The 17,449-nt window shown below is 40.6% G+C and overlaps 1 protein-coding gene across 4 annotated transcripts in view; it reads right to left on the reverse strand.

Annotated features, from left to right (window-relative positions):
- dnah9l (dynein, axonemal, heavy polypeptide 9 like) overlaps positions 1-17,238 on the reverse strand; it is a 36,920-nt gene extending 19,682 nt beyond the window's left edge. Inside the window, exons 1-40 of one of the 4 annotated variants that reach the window (XM_040142981.1) lie at positions 17,160-17,238; positions 16,725-16,915; positions 15,258-15,453; positions 14,867-14,966; positions 14,237-14,448; positions 13,898-14,131; positions 13,430-13,597; positions 12,600-12,716; positions 12,188-12,325; positions 11,782-11,906; positions 11,015-11,210; positions 10,210-10,314; positions 9,865-10,056; positions 9,305-9,505; positions 8,859-9,194; positions 8,645-8,722; positions 8,503-8,558; positions 8,252-8,372; positions 7,943-8,112; positions 7,497-7,719; positions 7,272-7,388; positions 6,955-7,041; positions 6,660-6,818; positions 6,273-6,356; positions 6,016-6,174; positions 5,691-5,813; positions 5,052-5,174; positions 4,551-4,775; positions 4,202-4,420; positions 3,739-3,906; positions 3,396-3,521; positions 3,196-3,303; positions 2,975-3,106; positions 2,725-2,885; positions 2,074-2,230; positions 1,809-1,954; positions 1,565-1,681; positions 1,327-1,465; positions 521-613; positions 190-384 (exon numbers count right to left, since the gene is read on the reverse strand). In XM_040142981.1, coding sequence (XP_039998915.1) covers positions 190-384; positions 521-613; positions 1,327-1,465; positions 1,565-1,681; positions 1,809-1,954; positions 2,074-2,230; positions 2,725-2,885; positions 2,975-3,106; positions 3,196-3,303; positions 3,396-3,521; positions 3,739-3,906; positions 4,202-4,420; positions 4,551-4,775; positions 5,052-5,174; positions 5,691-5,813; positions 6,016-6,174; positions 6,273-6,356; positions 6,660-6,818; positions 6,955-7,041; positions 7,272-7,388; positions 7,497-7,719; positions 7,943-8,112; positions 8,252-8,372; positions 8,503-8,558; positions 8,645-8,722; positions 8,859-9,194; positions 9,305-9,505; positions 9,865-10,056; positions 10,210-10,314; positions 11,015-11,210; positions 11,782-11,906; positions 12,188-12,325; positions 12,600-12,716; positions 13,430-13,597; positions 13,898-14,131; positions 14,237-14,448; positions 14,867-14,966; positions 15,258-15,453; positions 16,725-16,915; positions 17,160-17,189 — 6,027 coding nt within the window. In that variant the 5' untranslated portion in view covers positions 17,190-17,238. Of the gene's footprint in view, positions 1-189; positions 385-520; positions 614-1,326; positions 1,466-1,564; positions 1,682-1,808; positions 1,955-2,073; positions 2,231-2,724; positions 2,886-2,974; positions 3,107-3,195; positions 3,304-3,395; positions 3,522-3,738; positions 3,907-4,201; positions 4,421-4,550; positions 4,776-5,051; positions 5,175-5,690; positions 5,814-6,015; positions 6,175-6,272; positions 6,357-6,659; positions 6,819-6,954; positions 7,042-7,271; positions 7,389-7,496; positions 7,720-7,942; positions 8,113-8,251; positions 8,373-8,502; positions 8,559-8,644; positions 8,723-8,858; positions 9,195-9,304; positions 9,506-9,864; positions 10,057-10,209; positions 10,315-11,014; positions 11,211-11,781; positions 11,907-12,187; positions 12,326-12,599; positions 12,717-13,429; positions 13,598-13,897; positions 14,132-14,236; positions 14,449-14,866; positions 14,967-15,257; positions 15,454-15,755; positions 16,021-16,724; positions 16,916-17,159 lie in introns of those variants that run through there. The other 3 variants (XM_040142983.1, XM_040142982.1, XM_040142984.1) reach the window with 3 other exon arrangements.
- Between the last annotated feature and the right edge of the window lie 211 nt (positions 17,239-17,449).

A 17,449-nucleotide genomic window follows, 5' to 3' on the forward strand; every position in this document is an offset into this window, starting at 1 on the left:
ATCATAGTTATATATTTATATATGTACATTGGCCTGCAATCCTAAGACAGCTTTTTCTTCCTCACTATCCTTTTTTTTTTTTGTAGCAAAAAGACATACAAAAACCCCTTGGTGCCGCTACTACAAAATTAATTAGTTTCACAGAGCAGAGGAGTACTTCCATTTCAGTATAATTTTAAAATGAGACACCTTAAGTATAAAGTTCTCCTCAGGCTGCAGACGCAGTTCACTGACTGACTGGCGAACAGCGTTCTCCAGCTCAGGGTCTCTCTTCCTGGGCACGTCCAGCTGAGGAAACAGGTCACTGATCAGCCCGAGGAATATGGGAACATCACTGGTCACTATCTTAGGCAGGTTGAAGTCCCTCAGCGCCCGCATCAGCACCTAGGGAGAAAATGACAGTTCTGATGTTGTAATGCAAATGCACTTATTAACTAAAATTTGAGGTCTTATATCCACTAGATATGAGATGATTCAGTGTGAATGACAGCACATATCAATGAAAAAGACTGATCTATACCTGCTCTTCAGGCCTGCTACGATCCTCTCTTTTTAGGGATCCTGCCACAACCAGGACTGATTTGATGGCCCTTAATCCCCAATCATAATGATCCTGGCAGATAAAGGGAATAAAGTTATGCAAGTATTAAACAAGCATGATAATATATGATGTTTTATATTAAATTGTTTTATTCATACATTTCAATACTGTAGAGAACACTTAGTGTAAGTCTAGGAGGCCTACATTAATTGTGCAGTTACAAGGATCAGCTCATAGGGTAATTAAACTGACAGTTATAGTGAAAATGAAAAATGTGAAAGAATGGTAAGAGTATTCAAGAGCACCTGATATTTTTGTTCATATATTGTGCAATATATTTACCATATTATACAAAAACGGTTTGATGAAAGTGGAATATGAATAAAAAGGGTGTAGTGTTGTCAGCCAGCCACACAGCCAGCATCTCATGTATGGGCAAACCACATTTCAAATTCAGGAAAAGATGTCAGAGCACCGCTTAGTGCATTTCTTTGCACTACAATAAAAATAGAGAACCAAAAGCTGAATTGATTTTTAGTAATATAGGTGTTGGATATTGTATTTCTAATCATAGTTAGAAGCAAAAGTCACTGCTGATCCCTGTAAAGATGCTGTTAGCCTAATTCAACCAGAGGCCTGTGCTCAAATGATAATCCAAGTGCAATTTCTTCTCTTTCCATTAACATTCACCCTAGATTTTTAGACTGTGTGTACTCATCCTAAAATAGCCCATGGGATAGTTATAGTACCTTCTGTGTCTTAACAAATTGGTTTTATGTACGTACTTGTTTGGACAGCAACTCTTTACAAAGTGTGTAGAGGCTGATGAATTTGCGTGCCAGCAGACGAGCTTCTATGAATCCTTCTGCAACCAACATGATCTCACAGATCAGCTCAAAGTCTGGGATCACCATGGCACAGGGCCTGAACAGTTAGCAAACCATTTTTGTTTTTAATTAGTCACCTTTAACGGCAGGTAACTCTTGCACGTAATATCTCCTCATTCGCTCTCTTATATCAGACCTGAATAAAGCCTTGAGGTTCTCCGGGAGCTCAGCCCTGCCAGCATAACCAGGGTTCAGGGTGATGAAGATTCCCACTGTGGGCTTCAGCTCAATCTCCTCTCCCAGGAAATGAAACCTATATACACACAGCACCAATTCAGGTTACTAAATGGGTGCATAGAAATCGTAGTCTAGATTAGCAGAAAAAAGGCTGAATAATTATATGGATAGTTTATGATGCATGTCATTATTTCCAAATCTACCTTTGCTTCTTGTTGCGTACAGCATCCTGTATAGTTTTGACCTGCACAGCTACCACAGACAGCACTTCCACTGAGATCCTGTTAAACTCATCAAAGCATCCCCAAACTCCTGTCTGAGCCAGACCCTTATAAATGTTACCTATGGACTGAAGAAATGTGATGGAGAAAGAGAGAGCGAGAGTGGAATTAATATAAATGACAATATAAATGAAGTAAATGTGACATACATGGACACTACAGAGAGCATCTGCATAGTCCATGCTACCTTGTAATCCATCTGTTCTGAGCAGTTGAAAACATAAACCATGATACCCAGGGAGCGTCCAAGGTCCTTAGTAGTCTCAGTCTTACCAGTACCAGCTGGGCCTGAGGGGGCACCACTCATAGTCAGATGGAGGGACTGGGTCAAGGTTATGTAACACCTAACAGAAGAGAGGTTAAGATATTAAAACATATTTAAGAAAAAACAGGAGTAACCAATGTAATAACTTTGAACTGAGTGGACCTGTGTATTTGTAAACTATGGTATAAAAGCAACAGTGTAATATGTATTTATCTATTGTTGAATAATATACAGTATAATGTGGTCATATACAAGCGACCAATGTTTGTGTTTTTTGCCTTAATTTGATCACACAAGGTTGACGACGAACTTGTTTCCTTAATTACACTCACATTTACTCCTATTTGCATGGGAGCTACCCACTTTCAACCACTACACATCTTCACTGGAGGACTTAGGTGTTAAGTGCATATGGTGACCCTGATTGTTGCTGCTGATGAAAAGGAGTCTATTAATAATGTCTGTCTTCACCCTGTCCAAACAAATCACTGTCTTTAAAGGACACATCTTTAATAATGTGTACAATCTGTATGCATGTGTATTGGCAGCATATTGTGCAATATGTACGCGCACCTGTCAGTGAGTGGAGTGATGACCAGTCTGTTAGTGTTCCCCAGGTATTCGTAGCTAAACTGGAACTGGGCATCACAGATGTTAACGTAACAGTGTCTGGTTTCATCATCCCAGCGATGGCGTAACTGGGACAGCCATGCAAATGCCTGTCCAGCTGTCACCTAAGAGACCCGTACAGTAATACCAACAGGAAGGTCTAATTGTTTGCATAAAACTCATTCAACAAACTTAGGTCTAGTATCAGCATTACCTTCTGAGTTATGAGATTGGCGACCACGTCTCGAGCGTGGACGTCAATAGTACAGACAGTCATAATTTTCTGTCTGTCTCCAGGAGTTAAATCTCCGAGCAGCATATGAATAAGCGAGTTCAGCTGTGTAATCTAGAAAACCAGCAAAAATCAATGAACAAACCAACAAGTATGTTCAACCATCATCGTAACAATATCTTACTCTAGTGTGTTAGCATTACCTGTTTTCTGTTGTAGTCTTTGAGGGCTGTCTCAAATCCCTCCTCCACCCTCTCGAAGGCAATGCCCACATCCGTGGCCCACCACACCTGACTACCAGTCAACCCTACCTATGAATGGAAGGAAAACAGATGCAGACAGCAGATTCGTTCCATCGTTGTAAAGTTAAAGTGGTAATTCTGCTGATTATACATAATCCCACCTGTGCAGGGTAGTCAAAGAGCCACTGGTCTCGTGGTTTGTCTTCATAGGCAGCTACGGCCTCTTGGATCTCCTTCCGGACTGTACAGCGCATGGTGCTCTCCAAGGCACTTAACCAACACTCTGCCTGAAGAAAGACAGAAAAAATGTCCAAAAAATAAATAAAAATAAAAGTAGAATTCCATTCTATATGATGTTTTGAAGAAGCATCAAAATTATTACACATGGCTAATGTATAAACATATAATTATATATTTAATAATGTGATTGTCGAATACAGTGATAACTGAGTGTAACTGTAATTGTACTTGCACACACGATAATCAGATTTTATTTTTCAATACCTGTCCTTCACAGACACACGGCTCAGAGAATGGAACATATTCTCCCTCTCGGCTGTACATCCCTATAGCAACTGCCTCCTCATCCTCCTCTTGTCCTCCATTTCTGTCTGAGTTCTTGAAGCGAAGATCTGCTATGTTGTCAAACAGCTTCAGCAGGTGTCTGGTCACCTAGAAAACACAAAGAGACACACATACACACAAACACACTGACTACGGTTCCATTTCTAAAGGTAATGTCGTTTACAGACCCTAATCTCTTGACTGGAATTTAGAAAAATGAAAAAAATGAAAGCAACAAAAATCTATGTCAAATTTCCACTTTTTGTCTTTCATAATTAACATTTTCCAGTCCACTAAAACTAAGACACAGTCTGAAAAATTTATTGAACTGATAACTACAATGAGCTGGGTGTCTCTCTATATGTTCTCGCTTGGAAAACATCATTAAATTGTAATCTCTCACCTGTTTTGGCTGTGTTCCCTTAGAGACAATCTCCAGCAGGTCTGACGCGGAGACAAAGTAAAATCTGGGGAATATGAGCCTCTTGGTCTCCAGGTACTCGGCCAGGGCCTTCTCACACACAGAGAGCCTCTGTTGCAAAGTCTCCAGGTTCTCCAGGAAGCCAGGCTGGTTAGTCACCTCTACCACGTTACTGTTCTGCACCACTTTGGTCATCAAGCCCTTGGTGAAAGAAGAGGCAAAAAGAAGAAAAAAAAAAATGGAAAGGAGATACAATGTAATACTATCGTGAGATGGATCTACTGTTTATACAGGCGACAGAGGCCCTTGCTCTACTATATTCATGTGTTACCTTGAAGTCAGTATGTATTCCCTGGTAGCGCTCTGCGTCATTGGCCAGCTGGCAGCGGATATCGTGGCTGTTGGTGAAGATGCTGTTTAGATGGGCCCAGGTCCTCTGGACCGACATCCAAGAGGAGATGACCAGGTCAGCCACCAACAGCTTCTTCTGCCATCCACTCACCTCTACTTGGAAATACTCTACATACTTACTCATTAAGATGTTCTGCAGTTGTACCTGAAGACAAATAAAACAGGAACTTTAAACGGCGGTCTGTAAGAAGCCTCTTCGGTGCATTGTTCCACAACTGAAATGAGAAATATTCTGCATTTCCCATTCACTATGTAAAGGTACCTGCTCGGTTTTGGTTGCCTACCTCTTTGATGTCAGCGAGTCAGTGTGACCCCAATAACCCCAAAGCTAATGTTTCATACCAAAACTATATTATGAAACATAAAGGCACAATATCGCTTTTGAACTACTGAAAGAAGCAGCAAAGCAACATGCACTCACCTGGTTGTCCTCCAGTGTCTCTATCAGATTCTCATCTGCTTTGAGCAGAGGGATTCCTGTGCTGTTATGACTCTCGTATGACAATGACATAACACTCCATGTCTTGGTTATTTCTGCCAAAACCTAAACAAAGGTAGAAAATGTTTCTCACAAAAGTATCTTTAAAAAAACATTTAAAAAAATGAGCAGGAGCAGGATAAAAATAAAGATGTTACTACGTTTATTGTTTATCATCTCTCTGTATCAGGATCTTAGATTTCACATTGTTGTCTTTATACGTCAGCCACAGGTAAATTGCCCCTTGGGTATTAATTAATTAATACCAAATCTTATTTATACTCATTCTTATTTATACTCTTACTATATTCTTAGAATATAGTAAGAGTTACAATTAATGGTCAAAGGTGTTGGGACAGTCGTGTAGGTTCATTTTTTCCCAAAAGATTAGCAACAATTTTTGAAATGTACATCCTTGTCAACTGATCTATGAGTGCATTGAACTGTTAAATGAGTGCATTATAACAGACTCAATTAGGGATTGTCTGTTTTGTTTAGTCGATACTTTAATAGTCTAGAGCCTACTGCACTGCACTACAACATTAATATACAGCCCAATATTACTAGTTGGCCTCTTCCTACCTTCTCTATGGCCATTTCCTTCACAGCCTTGTCCACTATGTTTTTGACCTCATCCTCCACACGGTGAAGCTGTAATTCCAAAAGGTCCCCCAGGGTGGTGCCCTCCCCCATTACAAACCTGACCTGAAGACCAAAAAGAATACATGGCAACTACGGATAGGAGTCTGTAGGATAAATGAACGAAGGTACAGTACATGAAGATTAAAGAAGAACAGAACTAAGCTCAATATAGTGGCTAATACTCAGTGCAGAATGTGATCAATGATGAAATGTAATTGAAGCAGATGGTATGAGACATTGTGAAGCAGCAGAGATAGTCCCATACCCTGGTGGTGTTCATAAGCTGTTGCCAGTGTCTTTCTCTGACAGCAGAGTTTTGCAGCTCGTTGACAGCTCTCAGAGATGTCAACAGGTTCTTCACAGTCGACTCTAGACCCATGTAGACGTCCCACAACCGCACCTCCTTATCCAGCATCTTCATCTCCTTTAATGTGCAACAGAGATAGTCATTAATTATTACTTTTTATTAATCTTAGCAAATATTTAAGGTTATGCATGTCTGCCCAGGGTAGCTTGTCATACTTTGGCGAATCGTCTGAGCTCCATGTCCATCTGCTCAACATTGATCTCTTTCCATGGAGTCTTGGTCCAATCCTCTATACTGTTCTGGCATGGAGAGGAAAATTGAAACATTCAATCTGTGATTCCCTAATGATGTTTACAGAGGAAAAAGTAAATCAGAGCTCAGTGTCAACTAAAAAAAAACAACAACAGACAACAAAAAACAAATAAAACACCCCCTATAGGTGTGGTATGGTGTGGGTACCTGCAATGTGGAAAATGGCTGTCAAAGGTTGAGCCTCACTATGCTGGCCCTTCTGACTTGTGTTAATAGTTAATCTATAGAGCTTAATCATAGCTATGAAAACCAAATGGCAACCTATTTTTATTGTGATGATTAATGTGTACCTTGACAAAGATAACCATGTCCCAGACTGCTTTGACCAATATGATGTCAGAGCGACACTGGCGCAGCTGCTTGTAGTCTGGGAAGCTGACCTCAAATAGATCAGCCGTGTCCTGAAGTTTCTTCATTTCCGCCTCCATCATTGCTACTGCTCGATTAGACTGGAGACAAGGACATTTTGAAATGCTGTATATTACAATTTTATTAAAAACAATGGAATTTATATTTCTATTTAATCATATACTGTAAGGTATGACCTTTTAATCTCGAACAGTTAATCATGTACACTTATCTCACCTTATCAATTAGTTTATATGGCTCCTCCACACTGACCTTAAAGATAGGTTCAGTACGAAACTGTTCTCTGAACTCCTGCTGTTTCACCTAAAATATGTGGGGAAAAAAAACAAAACAGGACATTCAGGCTTCATAGAAGCTGTAGGTTTTATATACATCTGCCTCCACCTCCCCATCTTTAATTGTACACAGTGGGGGTGGTGGTGTCAGTCATATATAATGCAGGACAGAATGTGAGAAGGTTTATATGTCAGATACTGAGCTCTTTGTTAGGGGTTGCCACACTGACATCCTATCCCGCTCACAGACAGACTCACCTCAAACTGGACACACTTCCTGCGTATGACTGAAACTTCATTTGACTGTAGAGGTGCCACTTCATGTTTGACTGTGAAGGCAATTTTCCTGAGACTCTTCCACTTCTCCGGCAGCTCCTGTATTTTGTGGTGATAAAGTGAAGAATGTAATGTACATATAAATGATAAATGTACATATTCTGCTAGTATCCATTGAAATGTGTGTATCTGTGCAATGGTACGCACTTCTAGCTGTGTGTAGACGCTCTCAGGCAGTTGCTGCCCGTAGGTCTTGAGGAGTTCAGCAGTAGACTTGAGAGGTTTAAAGTGCTGTTCATTGCTGATCTGCCTGTCTCGTATGGCCATGAGGTGTCCCATGATGTTCACAAGACCTACATAGTCGCCATCTGACACCTTGTTAGAAAGACCGTGGGCTGTGTCCTGGACAAAAGAGGATAATTCCCTAACGCTGTGGGAGAGAGCGGAAGGAGGATGATGGTTTCAGAGTGGAGAGGAGAGGGACAGGAAAACCTGTCTTGAATGATGGTTAATATTAAAGAGTGCCTGTTAATGCTGAGCCTTGCTTTTCTTCATTTTAAATATTGTACTAATTATTTGTTTGTCCATTTAGAGTGATAAACATAAATGACTGTGTTTGTGTTTGTCTGTACTTGTGTGTATTTGTGTATCACCTCTGGTTCACGTGGTTCAGCAGGTGCTCTTTGAACATCCAGCTCCACCTCTTGATGACATTCATCAGTGTGTGCTTGAAGGGTCTGATGTCTAGCTGCAGCCAGCCACTAAACGCCCTCCTGTCCTCCAGCTTGCTCACTCGTAAATACAGAGACTCAAACAGGTTGATCTGGGATGACAAATGATATGACAACTCAGAAAAAATATCCAAAGAAGAAAGAACCAGACACTGTGGTTTCATTGACCAGATCCATAAAAACACTAAATTGTGGTTAAATACAGGAATGATAAAGGCTGGTGAAGCACACCTGCTCTTTGAAGTTTTCCAGGGTGGGTGGGTTCTTTTTTAGTTCATAGTCGGCATACAGCTCAGCTTCTTCTGTACTTAACACATGGCCATAAAGTAGAAACTGCCTCATGAATTCAGACCTGTGAAACGTTAAGAAAAAAGACTGGCTTTGCTATTCCCTCCAAATTCTATTTATCATTTTTGAACTAATAGGAATGATAGTTAAGAAATTTGGAAAATTACAGAGCACAACAGAAAACCACATCTGACCTGTCATCAGTCCAGAGGTAGCGGTAGCTGGCAAACGATCCCTGGTATTCCTTGACCTGAAAATCAACCCAGTCTTTCCATTTAAAAAGCCTGTGAGAATAATAAATGGGTCTTCATGGGTTTAGAGAAAACAAACACTTACTTTAGCGATAGCTGCACGTGCCCGTGAGCGGATTACATGGCACATCTCTGACAAATCCTCCATTTCATTTATGTCACACTACAAGATGAGCAAACAAGATAGCATGATGTGGCAGTATTAAAGAAGTCTGTGTCAGCAGGCAAATATATTTCTGTATGTGTATGCAGTATGGATGCACACTGCGTATAAGCCTATAATCTAATCCTTACAGCACCTGATAGTTATCCAGCTGTTTATGATTTGACACTCTGGGAATGAAGGACGCCATTTTCGTGATGTTGGCCACCATCTTGTCCATAATATCATAAAAGTTACCACTGTGGCTGAAATCCAATGAGGGGTGAAAGGTCATCTCACTGCTGTTGAGTACCAGCTGGACCTCAAACAGTGGTGTAATACGCTGGGTTGCGTCTGTGTTGTCCATGAAGTACTGCAGTGAGCAGCGTACTGCACTGGAGAAGCCTGCCAGGATCATCCGATCCACATAGTCTGTGTAGGCCTGCCACTCACTGCTTTCCAGGTCTGTCACACCGAACAGAGACTGGTTCTCCTGGAGCACAGTGGAACAGTGATGTGTTAGAAGTTGAGGAGGATGTTAACATCTACAAAATGTGAACAAGTCCTTCTCTCTGGAATCAAGGGTGAGGCATGTGAATATACCTGCAGAAGTTTGTGTATCTGCTCCCCTGTAGTGGTGATGAGAGCATGCTGTTTGGAAACACTCTCTTCAATGTCAGAGAAGATGAGGAGAGCAGAACCACGGCTCTTTCTGGTGATGAAGGCCCGGTGGCTGAATTTGCCCATAAGGGCGTGGATAGCCTCCACATTAGCCTTGCTCTTCTGGACACGACTAGAGATGCTCTGGCCATGGCAAAAGAGAGCAGCAATTACAACCAGTAATTACATTCCCTTTGGTCATCAGCTGCACGTTGCTTTTTGTTTTAGGAGTGTTTTCTATAATTGAGCAAAACTGGCTTAGACCTCATAAGAGGAATGCCAGATTTCATGCTATATTGGCAAGCAACAGTTTCATAGCAGCTTTTGAAAATGTTATTAAACAAAAGCCCTTTTTTATTTTTTCAGCTCAAAATTAACCTGAGGCCAGCTTTAAATATAGCAGAATAGTGTGAAAAAGCTGCAAACTAGTGCCAACCTGTGTACTGAAAAAATTCACTCACTAGCAGTAATATTAAATACAGTGGGTAAGAAATATTCAGTACCTTGACCATGTCTCGTGTGCTCTGAATGTAGTCCCATAGGTCATCCTGAGCCCAGGTAAGCTCCTGAAGGGCTGGATCTAGCTGTCGTCTTGTCTCATCCATCTCATCTTTCACCAGTCCAAGCTCTACAGCCAGGATGGTACTTTGGAGCTGGTTGTACCACTGGGTCACCAAGGTCAGTGTCTGTGTGTACTACATGATAAAAAGAAGTGTATCAGATGGTTTTTGACATATTTTACAGGTCAAGAAACCATGTACTGTTAAAGAATGTATCTAGAGCTCTCACATATACAATCAGCTGTCTGACACAATGTCCATTGCAACACTAGGAGCTTAGCTACCCACCATGTAGAGTCTCTCCCGTTTGGCGTAGAGATGGAGAGCTGCTTTAGGAATGTTTTGGTTCTTCAACATACCCAGATACTTCACCTCCCTTAGCACTGATGTCAACTGGGGGGGGGGGTAATCAACAATTTGATGAATCCAAAGTCAAAGTTCATTGTTTTGTTTCCTTTTATCTCCACAGAAATAAACCTGAATAGATAGGATCAGCATCATAAACTGGAGATCTAATTTAGACTCACGAATAGTTGAGTGGCAGATACAGGAAGGCCAATCACTGTTGGAACTAAGTGCACATATACGGTATACACTACATTAGAGGAAATGTGCACAGTACATCAAATTAGTTGTTTATTTGTGGATCTGAATGACTCACTTTCACATAGTTGGATACACATATTCATTGCTGCTGTGCTTTTCAGAGAACACTTTTTTAGTACTACTAAATCCAAAAAAATCATGATTTCAATGATTTTGTACAAGCTAAATTAATATTGTATTGTACTAATCAGTGACATGCTGCAGCAGAAATGTATGTATACTTTAATGATTTCACATCTTATTTACGGTGTAAACTCAACTTACGATTTATGATTACAGAATGATTTGTACAACTGAATATCTATCATAAATTATCCATTGTAGTTCACTGTATGTAGCGTGATTTATCTTATGTGTTAACAGGTACGACTTTAGTCATAATTCTGCAACAATTCCACACCAGAAAAAACCCTGTAGAGTTAGATATTTTAATTTTGACTAATATATGTAATATGTTTAATGGTGATTGCATCTTCTTCGTGCTTACAGCAGGACTGAAGTTGACCTGGAACAGGCGTTTGTCAGTGTCCAGTGTGAGCAGTGGTTCCTTCAGGTGGGTTTGACAGATTTCCTCCAAACCCTCAGTCCACTCTGAGAACAGCTCCTCATCATGCTGATCAAGAACCTCCAGAACATGCTCACACTTCTGGAGGACATCATCCGCTTCAGCACACCCTAGAGGCCTGGAAGGGAGAGAAGGAAGGAAGGATTCTGTATGTACATTAGCTTGTACAGTATGTATTGATAAGTAAACTGTATTCCTGCATCATGAATGCTAGAATTTTATTCCAAAATAAGATTAACACTGTTTTCAAGAACCTGATACCTCCTCTACTAAATACAGATAATAAAAGTGAATTCAGTGTCAGAGTTTTGAGCTAAATCCTCGCAAATACTAACAAAATCAATAGCTTTTGAAGTATTGAAGAGTTTAGATTTTGTTTTTAACCAAAACAGATATTTTAAGTAAACTTCACACATCAGACGAAGATTTCTTAATGTCTGTTTTTTTATTTTTTATTTTAGAACACAGACACCAGTATAAATGATCTTTTAAACAGTTCACTGTTTAAAGTTTTTAAAGGACTGTCTGAGAGTTTCGATAAGTCCTAATTGACTGTCTATCAATAAATATTACGATTAACACAACAACAGATGTGCTGGATCTCAGATGACACTGATGGCGTAATTGTGTGTGTGTGTGTGTGTTTGTGTGTGTGTGTTTGTGTGTGTATGAGTAGGGTCAGTCCTAACATATGGGCCAGCTGGAAGAGATTACTCCTTTTGGTGAGGATGCGATTCCGAAGCTCCTGTGACCATTTGAGGTTGCCAGCCACTGATGGCATATTTTTCCCCAGGACTGCACAGCCTGACTGCAGCTGAAAAACAAAGGCTTTATTCATTTGGTTCATGACTGAGTCATATTCATGAATTTAAGTAAATATTTTTCCCACATACGTTCGTAGCACACGTTTAGCTAAGTGTGTGAACCACAAGTGTCATAATAAGCTGATAGGGACTTTCCTGTTATGGTATAATTTAGTGTGGTAACTGGCTGTAGTCTGCTCATATAGCTGTATGTTTGTATATTCTGAAGTAAGTGTGTCAATATTCAAATTTCTGTCATTTAGAATTATTATTTCTATTCCACCTCTCTTACCCCATCTCTGTGTTGGTCAAGTACAAACTGACAGTTGTCTATTTCCTGGTTGAACATGGTCAACAACATGCTGTAGTTAGGAGAAAACAGCTGATGGATCCTGGGTCTCTCAAGCAGGGTACCGAAAATCTTTAACAACTAGATGGGACACAGTTTTAAGACAATGTACATATTAGACATAATCATAGTATGATGCTCAAACAAACTGATTTACTTTGGCATTTCCCTGACTTTTAACATAAAACACCAACAAGTTGAAATTCCTAATAAGAACAGACTGCTGCTAAGCTGAGATAAATGTTACTATAGTATGCTAACATGGGAAATTTACTCCATGTGCTCCCTTGATGGCCTTAAAGTATATTTGTAAAGGAATTGGATTATTTGAGGAATTCAGGCGTAACAAACAAACCTTAAAGGTGGACTTCAGATTTCTGGAGTGCTGGAAAGCCAAATTAAGGACAGTCCCAAGCCTCTGGTCAAAATCTCTGTTCTGCTCCATGAAGTGCCTGTAGTGATGCACAAAATCCTGGACACAAGACGACATTAGATGGGAAATGGTGAATATTTCCAGTCCCTTTCCACATTATAAAGCTTTGGGTCCACTTTTATTGTTAGGTTATTTTTATTCCATAATATTTTCAGTGCAGTACTTCATGTTCTCCTTAGCTCAGTTGATCATTATTTGTTGGATATAACAGATCAATTTCTTATTTTTTTTAAATTTTCAGCCCTTATTTGACAGTGATAGTAGAGACAGACAGGAAAGGCAGGGGAGAGAGAGAGGGAATGACATGCAGCAAAAGGCCAGGGCAAGATTAGAATCTGGGCCACTGTGGTAAAGACTCAGCCTTAATGGTATGCGCTTAACCAGGTGAGCCACCGGTATGCCCCACGGATCAATTTCTGATTGAGTTCCAGTTTAGATTGGCTTGAGTCACACTGGAAGATGTTGTAAAATAGCTGTAAAATATCTAGTAAATTATGTATTGATGCACTGACAAATAATGATTGCCGTCATTGGTTCTTGTGTGTTGCTTAGCAACTACTTTGCTGTGCTACTTTTCAATTACTCTACTGCTGGGCAGAAACACAACATCTAATTGTTATTTTCTATTATATGGCTATGTGTGGCCTGTCAATTCCACTTATAAATGGCTTTGAATCACAGCCCATTGGGGCTTATTAATTAAATAGCAGTGTGATATCAAAGACAACTGCAACAATCTCAGTAGGTCTCACATTGTTAGTATAGTCCAGGGGGTCATATTTGCTCTCTCTGAGGGCCCGCCAGCGGTCATGAAACTCTTCGCTCATGCTGAGGACCATCTCACTGAGGACTTTCCCTCTGGATCCACCCAGTTCAACCTTCTCCAGCTTCAGAAAGTCCAGCGCTGTTGCAAAAAGTTCCTATAGATGAGAGAGGAAAAAAGACACTGATGGGGCAGGTTGATAGGATGGGGGTAAAGATAGTTAAATACACTTTTTGTGAAATGGCAGTTTTGCTATTCACAATAAATCAAAAATATACTTTTAAAATTGATATACAGCAGTTTCTTTGGTGTAAAATATGTGTTGAAAAGTAACACTTCTTGTTATTAATACCATGAACTAATGTCTTCTTGAGGCAAATTGTTCTAGCATCTTTTTTTTAGGGATAACAGTGTATAAAACCAACACACAGAGAACTACGCTTGTCAACCCATGCACCTGGATCATGAGCAGCCTTTCCATGATGCGGTCTGAATGCTGGAACACAAGTGTAGCCGGAAAGTCCCACAGCTTAATGGTCTGGCTTGGTCTGTAGTACTTGGGAATCTGCTGGCGGTGAGTGTGAAACAACTGCTTGAAGTTGCGCAGAACTGAGATGGTTATATGGACTCTCTCCACCCCTTCCTCAAGCTCCATCTTAAACAGTTCCTCTGGGATAAGGTAGGAAAAGGCCTGAAGACAACCACAATAATTTGGATGAACAATTATTTGAGTCACTCAATTTCTCCTCTTTTGTCTCCATTTCTTTCACATAAACATGGAGGAGCATCACTGTACCTTTTCAATGATCAGGTTACAGAACTCCTGCAGGAGGACCACAATGCGTTGTGGAGTGCAGTAGTACTGTGAACTGCTCCAGATGAGACAGAGTGTGTGGAAGAGAGGGGGCAGCAGAGCGTCTACTTGAGGGAAACTCCTCTCTTCTAAGTTGCTGATCAGTCTCCTCAGAGGGCGTAGATACAGATCTATGTCCTCTGCTTCCAGCACCGCTGTAATTATCACATACAGATATTAATATTTAACATGGTTCTAATAGGGAGGTAATTTAGCAGAATTAAAATCATACAGTCGACTAATTGCTGTGTTCTTAGATTGACAATTTCTAGCAAAAGTGGCAATTTGATTTCCATGTTGCCCGCCTCTGCTAAATGAGCTTGATGACACACAAAAAAGGCGAGATAAAGCTGTACTAGAGTACAAATATGAAATCCAGAAGAAGTTATAAGCCTAAACTCAAATTATTGTTGTACTCTGAGACAGAGAATACGAAAAAACAAACTCCCTTTGCTCTTTGTGCATTTGAAGAATCTGAAGATTAAAATGTTCTTGTTTCTTAAAGTAAAACTAAATAAGAAATGAGAAAATTAATGAATAAGCACTGATAAATGATGAATATAGCTGATTGACCCTCATTGACTTTGAGGCAGACATCCTTAAAGGAGGAGTAGTAACTGCTCTTGACTCGTCTCAGGATCTCCATGATCTGCTCCACTTTGGGGCTCTGGATCTGAAAACAAGGACAACACAGTAGAATGTACATCACCTGGGCTGCCGTGAAAAGATAAATACTCCATTAGTGAAGTGTGTTGTATGTCATACAACATATTTAGGGTCTGCTGACATCAAATAATTCAGTGCTCTCAAGCGAGCTGTGGACCCAAAATCTAGTCTTCAGGAATAACAATATCTAATATCTATTCTATGAATTAAAAACACCTCTATTCTAAGAACTGCTGCCTGAGTTTACATCCTGGATTTATTGCACCCCTGCAAGATTCTACAGAAATCAATATCATACTTGCGAGTGGATGCCCAGCAGGTTCTCTCTCTGAGTGGTCCAAAACTGGAGCTCCATGTTGGGGCCTGGGTGGTCCCCATGGAGCAGAACCATACCAGAGTCTTTCTTCAGGATATGCCATATCTGTCCGGACCACTGAACTATCAGAGTTTCTATAGAGTATAACAAGCCACGGTCCAGTGGCCAACCAGCGGGGCTGAGCGAGACGGAGAGATGGGCAATCAGTATGGTTTAAAAAAAAAGAAAAAGAAAGAAAAAAGTATGTGTATATGAATGTGCAGTCAGCAAACGAGAAATTTTCGTACAACGTAAAGTTGTAAGTCTCATCACAGTCAGCTTCCAAATCCTATCGGTTTGACACAATCTACATTTACCGTAACAAGATGTTGGTGACTTGTTTGTGCGTTAGCAATTTACCTTCATTCATGCACCTGAAAATACTAGACATAAGCAATGCATGCTACGGTACATTACGTTATATCTTATTCTCTAACTTACACAATAGACAGTGACAATAGCCCAGTTTCTGTCTCTCCACACGGTACATGTTGCTTTTACAAAAGCGACATGAGAAACGTGTAAATCTGAGCTGCACATCCATGACATCCAAGCTAGCGCCTCTGTTTAGGCAAACTTTGTCAAACCCCGCAGGTCAACACTCATCGCTGTCTTGAAGATATTTGTTAAAGACTTTCTATATACTCTAGCTAAGTGTAATTAAATATTCCGTCTATTGCACAATAAAGAAGTTTAGCTCGACTCCCCAAGTTGCGACTCTGATGATCATAGTAAACAAATACGGCGCCGGAAAAGGCATTTAACCTTATTAATTATGAATAAATACAATGAAATTAACTTAGATAATTGTAAGTGATAGTAAAACGCTAAGTAATAGTAGAACGTAACAAATTCTGTGATCAAACTTTTATTTCCGTGATTTTTAAAAATGATCCTCATTTTGTTTTCTTGCTGTGGCGTACAGGTAAGGCAGGTAGTTGTCGTTTCCGGCTACAAGTTAAACAGAAGTTCAGAGCAGTGGCAGGTCTTTACGTAGGTTAACATTAGTTACAATGCCGCCCACTGAATATTATTCCTTCCTGCTGGCTAAAGGAGCATTTAACGAATCGTGATATGCGGCGAGTGTTGTCAAACGGCCTGCCGAGGTTTCTCCAAAACGTTTTAACCAGAAATATAGGCGCGCATAACTTTCATTGTTAACCTTGATGATATAATAATGGGCATTCAATTATCTACAAGGCTACGACAAAGCGCACTCCATTTCTAGCGTCAGAAATGTGCAATGAAAAATACAATTTAAGCTAGGCTAGGCTATTGTTCGGCTATTAGCCAAAGCCTAATTTATTTTACACGCCTAACACTTCTGTACATAACATGCTACTCTGTTACTCGCTAACACACACACACACACACACACACGCGCGCTCCTACACATGAGTACACACTGACCTGAGTGCAGTGCCCTGAGGCCGTGCCCTCTCCACACACAGCGGCAGCGGAAGCAGTGTTCGTCCCTCAGCGCGGCCCCTTAGAGTCACCACCTTGCTCCTCAGCTTCTCCAGGTGCCTGCGGATGTCATCAGACACCACTCGCGGCCAGTCCTCGTGGTTCAGACCGTTGGACAGAACACACACCAGCACCTGTGCATGCAACGGTCACACAATCTGTTTTTCAAGATAACTGTGGACACATATACTGTATTACAAACACAAACACACACACACACACACACAGACAATGCATTCTACCTTTGTCCTGCCAGAAATACTCTAAATCAGAAAACCCATAACCTCCTGCATGTCCACAGACATCATACCACCTGCATCACTGTGCAAGTTGGACACCTGTACACTCACTCATACACACACACACACATTAGCCCACCTCTGAGATGACAACAGGAAGGTGCTCCATGGGGTATCCAGGCACCTCTCCCAACCGGAGTTGGTGTCTGAATCCTTGGCGGGCAATTCTCTTTACACCCTTCTTTAGCACACACAGCAGCTTGGTCTTCCATGGTGAGGATGTCTTCACAGATGCAAAAACAGTAGGAATGCTTTCAACAGCATTGAAAGCACAAGAAATAAGTAGTGACTTATTTCAAAAAAAATGTGAATGTTAGATCGGGTGTAGACAGCAAGCCCAGGAGATTTTGTTATAGATTTACAGTATAT

Source organism: Xiphias gladius, chromosome 14 (assembly GCF_016859285.1).
Source record: "Xiphias gladius isolate SHS-SW01 ecotype Sanya breed wild chromosome 14, ASM1685928v1, whole genome shotgun sequence".
Classification (NCBI taxonomy): domain Eukaryota; kingdom Metazoa; phylum Chordata; class Actinopteri; order Istiophoriformes; family Xiphiidae; genus Xiphias; species Xiphias gladius.